The following is a 13,834-nucleotide window of genomic DNA, read 5'->3' as shown; positions in this document are numbered from 1 at the left end:
CCCTCGCTCACTTAAAGCAAATGTAATCAGCCAAGCTGTTCAGTGAGACTAACTTATTTTTAATAAGTTCTTAACAAGCCACAAACTTCAAGGAGCAAATACCCACTTCAGAAAACTCTTTCAAGCCAAGTCAAATAGTAAGAAAAACTAACGACTTGGAAACMAGAGTCTCACAGCTCAGAGACAAATGGCAGGAAGATGTTTCCTTGTATTTATATGTCTTGCTGTGCCTGCTAAATAAGCATTTACATGGAAATTGTGTAATTTCTCTTCCCTGCAGAGGAAGGTTTGGTTTGGAGTCAAACTAGATGAGAAGGGAGATCATTTCTTCCTTTTCCCAGACTAGTGTGGACATTCTGCCTGAATGAGGTTAAGTGCTGGAAATGCTGGAATGTTGGAAAGCGGCTGCCCAGTAAAAAAAAAAAAAAAAAAAAAAAAAAAAAAAAAAAAAGGACATAAGGACATTAATTTGAAAGGCCTGAATGTAATTTTGTGGGGAAAAAAATGAAGGTTCTCACATAGCAGAAAGTTTGTGTAGAAATATAAAATGTTCCTGTTTCCTACGCACACTAAATGTGCTCCACTTCTTTTTTCCTTTCTTTTCTTTTCTTGTTTTCTCTTAAAGAGATTACATATCTTATAAATGTGAAACCTGAGTGTACAAAAGCTGGGTCTTTCCTCTTACCATCTCCAGACGCAGGCTTGCATCCCACGTGCCTTGCGACTGCTGGGCGCCCCAGGGAAGCACCCTGCAGCCGTGGGGCTGGAAGGGAGCAAGGAACTGTTGATGCAGCAGCACAGCCCAAGCCTTGCCTGAGCTTGGCCCTTCCTGGCAGCCGCACGCCCAGCTTGGGTGCGTGGGTCCCGGCAGAGGCACCCGCCTCAGCCTCGCTGAGGGAGCAGGAGCTGGCGCCGCTCTCATCAGCGAGACGAGACAGTAATTAGCTCTGCCACGAAGCCCCCCCGAAAGCTGTTGCTGCTGTTCTGGGGGCTAAGGATGTGCAAGCAAAAGAAACTGGTGCAAAGAGGGAGCAAACTTTATGACTGAAGAAGGAAAAAGTGGTATGAGTGTTGAGAAACACTTAATGTTGAGCTTTTAGTTTTTTTTTATTGAGTCCTCAGTAGATAACAACAGATTTTTTGGTGTAGGTAAGGACACCATTTTAAACCCATTTAATGGAGATTCCTATCTCAGTGGGAGTAAGTATGACGCTAATCAATCCCTGGCAGATTAGGCAGATGTCCTCATAGGCCAGGAGCTCATACCATAGGATCCCTGAGTAGGTGCTGGGCTGTTGCAGTGGCAGAGAGCATTTAAGAACCCTTAGGAAAGTCTTCATGAACGTCATCTTTCTTCAACATGTAGTGTATTGTGAAGGAAGCGATGGATCATTTCGGAAGGGGTTGCTTTATTACATTTTTATGATCAGAGTTGTCTGAGATTTTATCTCCGTAACTTTTTACAGCTTGATAAACGTTTCAGTGGTTTGGTATTGGCATTTGTCCATATTTGCGTGAAACCAGACCCTTGGGTACAAATAGGAGCATCCTTCTCTTCTGTGGGGCTGTGCCTGTTCTACCATCAGAGAGGTCTGATCAGACAGTGATGGGGGAGTAGTGGAAGCTACAGTTGTCTTTAGCAAAGCTAATGACAAATGCCCCCATGGCTCCCAGACTACGGTTACATTTTATCTGGGGCTTCCCAAGCCACATGAGGCCTTCTTTTCTGGTGCCAGAGAGCTTTTACTTCTCACTGGCCTCTGAAAGAGCACCTAAACATGCTCTGGCAGTTCCCAGCTCTGTAAGTATCAGACAGAAACCGAGTGGCCCAGCAGAGCTGGAAAAATGGTCCTTTGCTTCCTGCTAAGGAGACCTTAGTAAAATTGCCCAGCAGGACTTCATGAAAACTGAGACACCCTCATCTGTAATACTGCTTGGTATCATAGCAAAAGTGAGAAAACCATGGGAAAGGATGACAAAGTAGATAGAGAGGTGCTCAGAGGTAGGGAACAGCTTCCACAGGAGAAGAGACTAAATAGACTAGGGCTGTCCATCCCAGAAAAAAAAAAGGATGAACGGGTGATAGCTTAGACTGTATGGGTGGTGAAGTGAGTAGAGATTGGACTGCTTACCGTTTCCTTCAGAATTACAGGGCTAGGGAGCATCAGATGAACTAGGAAAAGACAGATTCAAATTAGCAGAAGGGGATGATCTTCACCTACGTGTAGTTAAGCTGTGGGAGTCCTTGCACACCTACACCCTTCATGTGGGGAAAGCAAAAGGTTTGCACAGGTTCAGAATGTAATTGGATGAAGTTAAAGAAGAAAAAATGCCCATCCAGTGCTATCTAAATCTCCTGTGGGTTTAGAAAATCCATTTTCAAATCACTGCCAGCTGGAAGAATGTCCTGGAGGACTTCCACTATGTCATGCTCTTCCCTACTGTGGCTGCTGTGGGAGACGGGATATGCTCAGACAGACAGGCCTTTGCTTGGACCTACTGCAGCCGTCCTTACACGGACTATGACGGGCTCCGGCACTTGCAATAGTAGTCCAGCGCGCATTGTTAGCCCAGCGGTAGCCGTGTGTCCGGCGGAACGTCTGTCTGCAACACGCCACGCGTCACGAGGGCAAGCAGAAGCGAAGGACGGCCGCTGCAACAGGGCCGGAGCAACGCCGGCTTTTTCCTGGGTGCCTCACCKCCTGGGCATTTCTCCATACTGGGTGTGCGTGCGTGTGTGCGTGTGCGTGCACGTGTGCAGCCGCCCCCGCGGCCTCGGGGGTGCGTGCATGTGCGCGTGCATGTGTGCGTGCGTGTGCATGTGTGCGTGCGCGTGTGTGCGCGTGCAGCCGCCCCCGCGGCCCCGGCCCCGGCCCGTTGCGCCGCGGCATCAGATTGCGGCAAGGCGACACCCCCGCAGCGCGCCATTTACATAGCGATCCGCGGCGGGGCTCGCCCGGGAAGAGCGGCACGGGGATGTCTGYGGAGGGGTTACGCAGGGACTGCTGGGGTTTTTTTAACTTCAAATAACTGTAGTCATTATTTTTCATTTTGTTTCGTATTTGAAAAGACCTTTGATCTGAGTTGAGAGGACAGGGAGGCACATGTCCTAAAATGCATACGAAGAGATCAAGATGTTAAGAAGATCTCAGTTGTTGTGTGGAAAGCGAATATGACCCACAGGGATTAGTTTGCTTGTGCTGGTTTGGAGATTAACTCTAAATCACTGCTTAAGGACTAATAGGACTAATAGGAATTCTTGGAAACACCAGGGAAAAAAAATCTTATAGACCAGACTGGTGAAAATGGCTTTCCAAAACAGTAAGACTTTTTAAAGTTTAACTTAATATATTAATGTTTCTGTTTCTGGGGATTTAATGCTTTATGGTATACGATTAACATCTTAGCTTTAAAATTGTTACTTAAAATAATCACTGTTGCTGGGTTGCAGGAGAAAGTTGGTCTGTTTATTTTGCCGTTCGCAGAGCGGTGGCTGGAAGGGTATTTTTGGAGCTGATTGTTAGTTTAAAGCCAGAGCTCGCCTGCGGTTTCCTGAGTGAAGTGAATGGAAAGTGCTCTGAGCTCCACTGAATGAAAGAATTGGAAAAATAGAGCTGAGCTTTTGGAGTCGCATACCTAAACTTCCCTCCTGCGCAACTTTTCCACGCCTGGAACTCGCTCAGAGCAGAGCGGAGGGCGTGAGCGTAGGCAAGCAGGGGACTCGCAGGCAGCTCCCCCGCTCCGCGTTGTAGAGGAGACCGGGGCGGGGGGGGTGGAAATCGTACAGCCGCGTAAGGCATATTTTCGGCTTGCTCTGTCAGTGCAGGAATGTAGGTTTTTGGTATGATGTAATGGTATGCAAATGCTGGTGGTGAGAGCAAACTGCTCCGTTAACCCTTTGCAGCAACTGCCTTCCTCTCTGACAACTTAACTTTCCTTACTTTCATTTTTTTCTAAAAGAACTAATCTACTWCTTTGTTAACATCCACGTGCCAAACATATCTGAAGCTTTCAGATGAGTGAGTTAACAGCACTGGTCTGGTGAATGCTGATTCTCCGGAGCGTGGGAGCGCTTCCTTGGCTTTGTTCCGCTCCCCTTGGTGTTTTCCTGGTGCCTGTGCTCCCCCAGCAAGCTGTGTGATGGAGAGGCTTGATGAAGTATTTGCCTTATCTTAATCAACTGATCTGCTTGGGGGCGGGCTGTGTAAAGCASTTCATAAAAACACGCTCTTAAATTCAAACTTGCAAAACTTACTGAAAAAGATCTAAGGGCCTCCTCTTTTACCCGGTGACCATTCAAGCTTGCTGCACTTTTCAGTGCTAATGGGCAAGCAGACTGTAGCTCAAGGCTAATGTTTTTAGCATATGGAATGACCCAACTTTAATTTGTCAAGTGGCACTTTTTAGTAGGGAAAGAAAAGGTGCAAAGTGCAGAACCCTTTAGCTTGCTTAAGTAAATGGGCACAAGTCATCCCTTGTATAACTTGATTTACTGGATTTATGTCAAGGGGAAGTTTAGCCCCTTACATTGGCTCCCATAAAATTATTTTCTCAGACCTGTTCAGAGGGCGGATAACTGACGTTCTGTATGGAAAGAGCCTGAGGGAGAGCGGGAGTGCCGGGATTGATTACTTGGTGGCAAGCAGGGAAAGGGCGTTATGAATTACTGAGCACACAAACATTCACAATACATGGAGCTCCTGATTTCAGCTTGACTTTTATACTGGCAGGTGAGGATGCAATGACAGGTGATACAGACAAGTATCTTGGACCACAGGACCTAAAAGAGCTGGGCGATGATTCTTTGCCTGCTGAAGGATACATGGGCTTCAGCCTCGGAGCCCGCTCCGCCAGGTACTGTATTTGCTGCTTCTCTCGGCTGTGTGCCACCACAGTTGCAAACTTTCACAAACCAAGTGTGTTATTTCACACAAAGCTGGAGTCTATTTTGAAACGAAGTAGAGGGGGTGGACTTCTGTGTTATGATAATACTACGTATTTAAAGCATATGTTCATTGCTGTTTTGTTTCATATTCTTTATCCATGCTGGCTTCTGATGGCAATGATACAGAAAATCAGCTATTCATTTTTTCTGGTGTCTGTTCATGCTCTGGACATCTCAAAGGAACCTCTTGGCTAGCAGTTTGCAACCTCTCTAAAAGCTAGTCTAGAACAGCTGGCAGAAACAAGGTCCATTTCACTGCTGCCTGTCAAATTGATACTCGCATTTGAGTATTTCTTAATGGCCTAATTTAGCAAAAGAGTGTAAACACCAGAAAAACTGAATGATAATCGTTTGGCTATTTTAGTGCTTTTATTTCTTTAGAGGTTTAGTGAATAACCAAACAGAGAGCCAATGTTAAATAAAAAAAATCAAAAATAAAAAAGCAGTAAAAATTTCTGTGAACATGTATTCGATATAACACTGTAGACTTACTATAATGTCTGACTACTGTTGATCTCAACTCCTGTGTTTCCAGATCAACGTTTAGATTTTTTCTTTTAATATTGCTAAAGCCTGCACTGTGCATTGCTCAAAACAAATAAAGCTGTATGAGCGGAGATTACTTCCACAGTTGTGGATTTGCAGTGTGTTTACTGACAGTTGAATTGTACCGAAGCTAATAATTAAACCTCATAAGCTGTAGCCCTGAGGACTTTTTCCTATGCAATAGTTTAAAGATCTGTTTTAAAAAGTGATTTCATTGTCTAACTGTGAGTGGCACCTCCCATAAGGTAAAGCTTAGAAGTCTACCCTTCAGTCTTGTTTGTTGTAGCTCCTTTAGAAATGCAGTATCAGTTTGCTCTTTAATAATGCCCAGCCACGTTTTGCTTCACTTACAGTTCTTAGGTAAGTTAATAAGTATTCACCTGATAGTACATGTAGGAGGAATGCCAAAGTGCTCTTAAAATAGACCACTAGCTATAATTTTAGCAAAAGGTATTTGAAGGGAGAATCTCATGCCTTTGCAAAGTTAATTAACAAGGCTAACATTCAGTTTTTAGGCAGAAGTTAGCGTGAGCAGGGTCATCATTCAGTGCTATCAGTTTGTGGTAGATTCGGAAGTACTGCGGAGCAGGGGCCGGATGCAGTTTGTGTGCAGAACTGGGCTCGCTGGTTCACAGGCACGTTTTACTCATTACGGGGCTCTTCCTGCACACATTTAAACTCTCGCTGTGTGAGTGGGAGAGCAGAATTTCACAGTCCAGATCTGTTAGGTAGATCTGAGGGTTTGGCTTTATGTTTTCTTTTCTTTAAGAGAAATCTAATGTTCCCATGCTTTTGACTTTAGCAGTGCCATTCCTATTTGTTGCTACGTAGCTCATTTTTTTACATTGCATACATGTTATGCTCAGAGGAGACAAGCACAGTGTTTTTCATGGCAAGTATTGCATTTAGCAAAAAGTATTCTGTGAATGTTTCTACTACAGATTCTGAGTGTAACATTAAGAAATAAGCACATTAAATATGTAAATCATCCAGTCATAACATCTTGCTTTTCCCGTCTGATTCTTTGCTTTCTATTTCTCCTGTTTCTTTTCCACTGTAAATTGCTTTAGTCCAAAAGTCAGGTAAGAAGGCATGGCATCGTGTTACATCTTTCTGCTGCTGCCATTGCTCATTTTCATTTTATTCAGCATTGGAAAATGACATGCTTTTTAAATTTATTTTTTTATTTATTTATGAYTAGGGTTTGCTCAGCATTAGAGAATATTCCTCTGTTGTTGTAACAAATATAACTGGATTTTTTTGTACCCTTTATCATATAGGAGTCTGATTAACATATGCCTACAMTGTGCAATAAAGATCCCAATTCTGTTTCTAACACATGGAGGAACGTGTGCTAAGGGACTAGAAAAGTTGTGCTAACAACTACAAAGTGCATGAAGCAAGTTGTAGAGTTTTGAGACTGAAAAGTGTTACTAGTTTGAAAGTGTAATAGTTTGTTGGAYGTTGCTTTTTATTAATGCACATTTTTTTAGTACTTTATTTTCTGTCACGTAGCAAGCATGTCTAGGCCTGCAGCATGTTTTTAGCACATACCATAATGTATCTTCCAGGGTTAAGTGCAACACTCTCCGACTGATTTAATTGCAACACATTCAGAGTGATCATAGCTAATTTCTAAAGAGTCTAACATCCACAAAATAACTCCCCAAAGCATTGGAATCTATATTTAATCATTAACAAGCAAATTTCTTTTCTTTCCTCTTCTATTTCAAAGTTGTTATTCTTCTGTTCTAACTAGGAGTGAGTGAATAACGAGGGTGTTTATAACAAAGTTGAAAGTGGTTCAGCCACAAAGAGAGAACAACCACATGGAAGATTTGCTTTTTCTTAAACCTGATTCAGCGATTTGAGCCATATGGGCAGACACTGTAACCTACCCACAGCTCCGTCAGGACCTGTCCTCATGGGTCATCTTGCAGGATCGAGGCGTGTAGACATTTATCAGAGCTCACCTAAGTATTTGAAGACACCTCTCTGGTTTAATTCTAAAGCCATAGCATTACTGCCAACGCAGTAAACATCAATTGATTGTTGTTTATGCAAAAGATAGGGAAAGGGATATAATCAAGTATTTATTATTCCATTTTTTCTCTTCCCTTATATTTTCTCATAGATTATGTATATTTTGCCATCTTATGCTATGCCCTGGAAGTTGCATGTATTAATTTTTTTATTTTTATTTTTTGTTCATCTCATTGTCATCCGCACTTTCTGTGATAAATGGTAAATACAACAGCCTCCGCTCCTTCAGTTCGGATAGGTCCTACACGCTGAACAGAAGTTCTTATGCCCGAGACAGCATGATGATCGAAGAATTGCTGGTACCAGCAAAGGACCAGGTACGTGCTGCCTCTTTGCCACCAAGTGTTTGTGCTTCATTTTAACAGGGAACAATATCCTGCAGCACTCAGCCATGCTAGAAGGGGCTATCACTATTAACTATTGAAAAGGGAAAAGAAAGGAGCTGAAAGTAAGAAGTGATGGGATCACTGCGTTGTGAGCTTAATCCTGCAAGAAGCAGGGTGATCTGGTCCCAAAGAATCTTTAAGCACCTGATTACATTTCTGAACGCAGAACCCTTCTTTGGAGTCAATGGGAGTATCTGTGAGCTTAATGTTAAATGTATCCTCAGAGTGCTTTGCTGAGCTGGCACCAGTGCTGTTTCACACTAAGCAACCTTTGTCTGTAGCATATAGACCATAGATTACATTCATCCATTCAGTCTGCATGTAGGACTCCTTATTTTTTCACCCTTGGGAAGAATTTGGCCTTCTAAAGATTAAGCTGCTGTGGACTAACCAGTTATGTATCTTCCGAATGTTTGTGCARTGACTAACACAAGAAAAGCAGAATCTTGTGCCCTGATTATAGCGTGGGAAAGTCGTTCTAAAAGTTAATGCTGGTGGTGATRGGGTGCTGTATATTTTCTTTTGTGTGTTCCCTCAGTGTTTGCTTGGTAGACTTGTTTCAGGTTTTCACACCTAACTGAATTTCCCAAGAGGAGTTTCTTAATACACAGAAGCCAGGGATCTGCTAGAAAGCTAAATAAAAATCCACATAAAAGTCTTAATTGGGAGTTAAAGAACAGCAGAATGGTGCTGTTATTTATGTCCTGGAAGAGCATAAGATGGACCATAATGAAGCAGAAGTTTTCTGCTGCCCTTTTCAGAGGTACATTTCAGCAGTGGCAAGTATGAATCGATGGAAATTTCAGATGTGAGGAAGGCTCTCCAGTCTGAGAATACATTATGTTGTATGATTCTGGCCATTTTTGTGATTGCCATCAAAATAGATGGAGTTGATTTAGTGGCTAGGGAGTGTTTGATCAGATAGCATTGCACTTGTTTTAAGTCTTGTTAAATAGCTGCTGAAGGAGATTGGTCAAACTGTACACCATTAACCTGTTTTGTATTACAAAATATCTCTAGAAAATGAAGAGTTACTTTTCAGTACATGGAGATGTTGCAGCACAAGAGACTACTTTAGGGCAATCGCTGTATTCTGTGCAAGTAGTCATGGACCTCTGTGCTTTTTGGAGGATTTCTTGCAGTACTGGCTCTTGTGCTGATACGGCAAACATGAAACCTTACAGTGCTGACCCTAACAGTAGTCGTCTTTGCATCTAGTCTTCCTGTTTTTGGTGATTCTAGTTTTGTGATTGTGCAATTATTGCATTTTAGTGCTTGTTCAAATTGTGATGTAAAATGTCAGTCAGCCCGGAGGCCTTGCTGACAGTCTAGTTGTAAATATTATTTTAATCTTGATTGTCTGGACAGACTTTAGGATTTTACATTTGCTGTGTCCAGGCAGGGCTCGGGAACGGTGAGGGTAATTTGGAGAAGATTGTCAGTCCTAGTTCTGGGCTGTCTTAAGAGGTTAATAAAACTGTAGTCCATTGAAAAGCAAACCACAGCAAAGCACCAAATTATCTCCATGAAAAAGGGGCCTCAGCTAAAATTTTTGACCGTAGCTTCCACAAATCTCTAGCCCTGACATAAAAGTACATCCATCTTCTGGAGTTCCCTTGTTCTTCAGCCCAGTCCAAACGTATGCCAAAGGACGGTGCTGCACTTTACAATACTTTGGTTGAAGTGGGAAGAGTGTGTTTAGGGGGCTGGGGGATGTATTTACTCCCTTCCCTCTYTCTGTGCATCTTTGGCCTTCCAGATAATCTCTACTATGGAAGTAGAAAGCAAGAAAAAAATCTTGTGTTTCTTCTTGTCTTCCTCCTTCCAGGGAGTCATAGGACTAAAGATCATTTTGGGTCAAAAACAATATTCTAAGACCATCTGGAAACTGATAGGAGTTAGGGCAGTTCAGGGTATCATACAGCTTTGAAGAAGTATGCCATTGCCTATCTGCAGATTCAGTTTYTCTTCTTTTTTTAAAGCTTAGGCCTATATACAGTTCATTACAGTAGCAAAGTCTCAGAGTAAGAGGAATTAATTTTACCATGAATATAAGTATGTAAAAGAGAAGGGGCAGCTGGCAACCTCTTGACCAGGTAGAATTAGATGATCTCCTGACTGTCTCTTCCCAAGTTCACGAGGGGACAACTTGGAAACCTAAGAAGAGCCTAGTAAGGATGATTTGAAAACAGTGTTTACTGAACCTGGTTGTCAGCATGATATCCTGGGTCCTTCAGAGACATTTCTAATGCTCCCTAAGAAGCTGCGGCAGTCTCCCTTGTTTGCATTTGGTGCTTTATTCATGTCCCTGTTCAACAGGGAAAACTGAATGTCCRAGCCATACTGTGCCTCACAATCCTGTTTAGAGCGGAGTTAAAATTTCTGTCGTTATGTGTTACCATGGACGCAACAACTCAGTCCAAATCTGAGCGACTTCCTCTATGGAATAATTTACATCAACCTCTGAGTTTACATCAGCCAAAGACAGGCTGAATCAGGCTGTCTGATACCCAGCAGCTTGCTGAATCTCTTCTGTCCAGCTAAATTCTTCTGAGAGAAAGCATAAATTCTTCTGCTTGCTGAACTCTGATATTACATAGCTTGGCTGCTTAGTTATGCAACCAGCAGCATCCTTGCCAGCAGAAATGTCRGAGTTTTTATTCATGTGTTTGCATCAAACCACACCACACTCTGGAGCAGTTTCAGTAACAGAACTGTGTATGTTTAGTCTCCCTCAGTCCAGTAGGGAATGCTGTGGCCTGAGCAAACACAGGAGGATGAGTCCTGTGATTTGGTACTGTAGATGATGTGCCATCTTCTGGACTTCCACACTGCAACTTGCCCAGGCAGATTTCTTTGCCTGCCTGGAAAATCCAACGCTTCAGCAGATCAACAAAATGATGTCAACAGATGTCAGCTTCTTGTGAGATCTGCTTGTCTAGCTATTAACTTTTACTAGTCTGCTCGTCTTCGAAGACTGCTGGATGCACTTTGTCAGAAGGGAATGCGCTGACAGTGTATCACCTGAGGTGTGCAGAGTGGGTCAGTACAGCATAGACCAAGGAAGCCTATGTGTACACCTAAGCAGCTTTACAGCAAGCTGGGTGCTTGTGGTAGTGGCTTTATCTAATGCAGGTTATTTTAGAAAGATAGTATTTACTAGGAAATTATGTGGATCTAGGTTGAGTTTTTTTGTATTACACAGTTGAGCTTTAGCATTTTTTATCTATTCTAGCAAATGTGATCCCACATTTATCTGTTGACATACATGCCCAGACCTCAGTTCAGTGACACTGCTGCGGCTCAGCAGGCATTTGAATGACAAACACTGAATTGCTGTGACCCTCTTTTTATGTATTTCTTTAAAAACTCTTTGTTTTGATGATGATGATCACTAGGTAATGGAATAAATTTGACTTTTTAAAAAATTATTTAAATTTTTGCAACTTCTGAGACCAACTATCTGGATCTTACAGTGGTTGATATTTAAAGGAGATATGTACTCAGTATGAGCTCTTATAAAGTTCGATCACTTAGAATAACAGAAATTCACAGAGTTGACTTTTCTGCATAAACTGTGGGCTCCTCGTGAAATGTGGAAGAATCCCTACTGTTCTACTGGAAAAAGTTAGAAAATTGTCTTCATTAAACTAAATTATGATACATTTTTCAAAGCAGTGCTAATTAAATCCACTGCTGTTGCTTATTTACCATTGTTTTTAATGACGTTTGTTTTGTCTTTTGTGTCTGATGCCTTGATGCATCTTTTGGTATTTAACACGTGCCATACTTTAGCAGCATGTTTGCCTGTTACTACTGTGCCTCTGTTACGTGCCTTACAGCAAAAAAAAACTGAGGGAAGACCCTAAGAAAAAACTCAAGGTAGCAAAAGGAGGAAGTGTTGAAGGCCATGTGCCGAAGAGTGTTGCACAGATCACAGAGCAAAGTTATAGCCTGCAGATATTTTTATTGATGAGCGGTAAGTGATAATATTGATGAGTTTTTGCAAAGCAAAACCAGGATGCTCATTTGAAATACAGGAAATTTCTAAAGAAGAAAGTTTTTGAAAAACAGGGAGCAATAGGAAGGGTGCGAGTTCTGGCCAACACCAGAGCATAATCTGGTTGTTTATCTTGTGGCAGCTTTTGTGTGTTTATGACTGTCTTTGTTGGATTTACTACTAATGCTGATATTTCCAAAGCTTCCTTCTTTTGCTACCTTCAGTCGTTTCTTAGGGTCTTCCCTCAGTTTTTGTGCTGTAAGGCACATAACGGAGGCACAGTAATAACAGGCAAAACATGCTGCTAAAGTATGGCACRTGTTAAATACCAAAAGATGCGTCAAGGGATCAAACATAAAAGACAAAACAAACGTCATTAAAAACAGTGGTAGACAAGCAACAGCAGTGGAAAGTTTAGAGCTCACCTAGAATGATGCAGTCATGTAATAGCAGAACAAGTAATTCTTTATGCTTTCAGTATCTGATTTTCCAAATCCAAAAACATCTGTATTCTGTCAATGTAGTGCCACAAAAGCCATCAGTGGACCCGTTATTTACCTGGCAGAAGATTGGAACAAATCAAACACTTCAGCTTGTGATCATTCCTGTAATAACTTGAATTTATAAAGAAAGTATTATGCAATTGTGTATTAGCAAAAATGTCATGAGCTTTCATTCTGCCCCTGTGAATTAACTTGAATGGACTTTGCTCTGAACCCTGAAAATCAAGACTAGAAGAATAGACCTTGGATTTACTACTAATGCTGGTATTTCCATTCAAATTCATTTGCAGTGCCTTTAGATGCCAGTACATGAAACAGTGTGTGGAAGTAATAACATTTCCCTGTGCAGAAGCATCTATTTGGCTCTGGTTTGATTGGAACCCCTAGAATGTAATTTGAAAACAGCCCGTGAGGTTGTAGTCTTCGCAGTGCATGAGGGAAGAAACCACAGACAGCTCCACTTGCACTCTCCAGTCATTTTGGCCTGTAAACAGAAAATAACTTCTTTATAGGAGACAGTGACATCTTTAACACCATCCTGAATGAAGATAGTCAGTATATTGCATGCAAGCAACTTGACTTAGTTTTATTGATATAACTTCTGGTTGAGAAGCCTTCATATCACCCTGCAAATATGGGCATACAATACTTGAAGATTTAATCTGTTTCATTTCCTAGGAAGAAAGGAACAAAGAAAGAAAGTGAAAAAGAACATGTAGCTGACATCACTTCTCTATCACAGATCAAGAGAATTTACAGCACCAAAACTTGTTGCCAGGCACAGGACATCTGCTAGTGCAACGCTACAACGCGAAACAAATTACTTGTCACTCCGTGTCGGGCAGTGCAGTTAATTATAGCACCAATAAGACAGTGCTTCACAGAGTTAAAACTCTTTTTATGTAGATGAGGAGGGACAACAGCACCCCAGAAAAGTAGTGCTCGTGTTGGTTGTACATACTGAGAAGGCAAATCATACCCTCTTCCCACCAGGAGCTTGGTCATGCATTTGCAACTTAAACTCCTGATGAAGTTATTCACTGGTTCTGCTTGAGTAGGGATCTATCAGTGACATTTTCTGTGTGGGACTGTTATGCTGCTTGCTGATATGGGGTGGGATTGCAGTACGAATGGAAATCATTTTTCAATTTTTTTAACCTTGTACATTAAATAAAGATTGGAGAGATGGAGCTGTAGCTGAAGAAAGCAGTGAAACCAAACAAAAAAAAATAGACACATAGGATTAATTTGCATGTGGATTTCCAATTTCTGTTACGAGATTTTCAGTAATCTAACATCTGGGATATCAGTAGGGTTATAGAAAAGGGAGTCAGAACTAAATTTAATAGATTTTTTGTTAAAAAGTATGCATTTAAGACCAGTGTTTTTCATGTTGATTTTAAATTTCAAT

The 13,834-nt window shown here is 41.8% G+C and overlaps 1 protein-coding gene across 1 annotated transcript in view; it reads left to right on the top strand.

Moving 5' to 3' along the window:
- Positions 1–13,834, top strand: part of ANK3 (ankyrin 3) — a 202,163-nt gene that overhangs the window by 128,781 nt on the left and 59,548 nt on the right. Inside the window, exons 24-25 of the mRNA XM_085309351.1 lie at positions 4,731–4,854; positions 7,749–7,851. Of these exons, the coding sequence (XP_085165477.1) occupies positions 4,731–4,854; positions 7,749–7,851 (227 nt within the window). The remainder of the gene's footprint in view (positions 1–4,730; positions 4,855–7,748; positions 7,852–13,834) is intronic.

This window comes from Rhea americana, unplaced genomic scaffold (assembly GCF_003343005.1).
Source record: "Rhea americana isolate MKP2758 unplaced genomic scaffold, rheAme1 scaffold_296, whole genome shotgun sequence".
Taxonomy (NCBI): domain Eukaryota; kingdom Metazoa; phylum Chordata; class Aves; order Rheiformes; family Rheidae; genus Rhea; species Rhea americana.
This window is presented reverse-complemented; position numbering and strand designations above follow the sequence as displayed.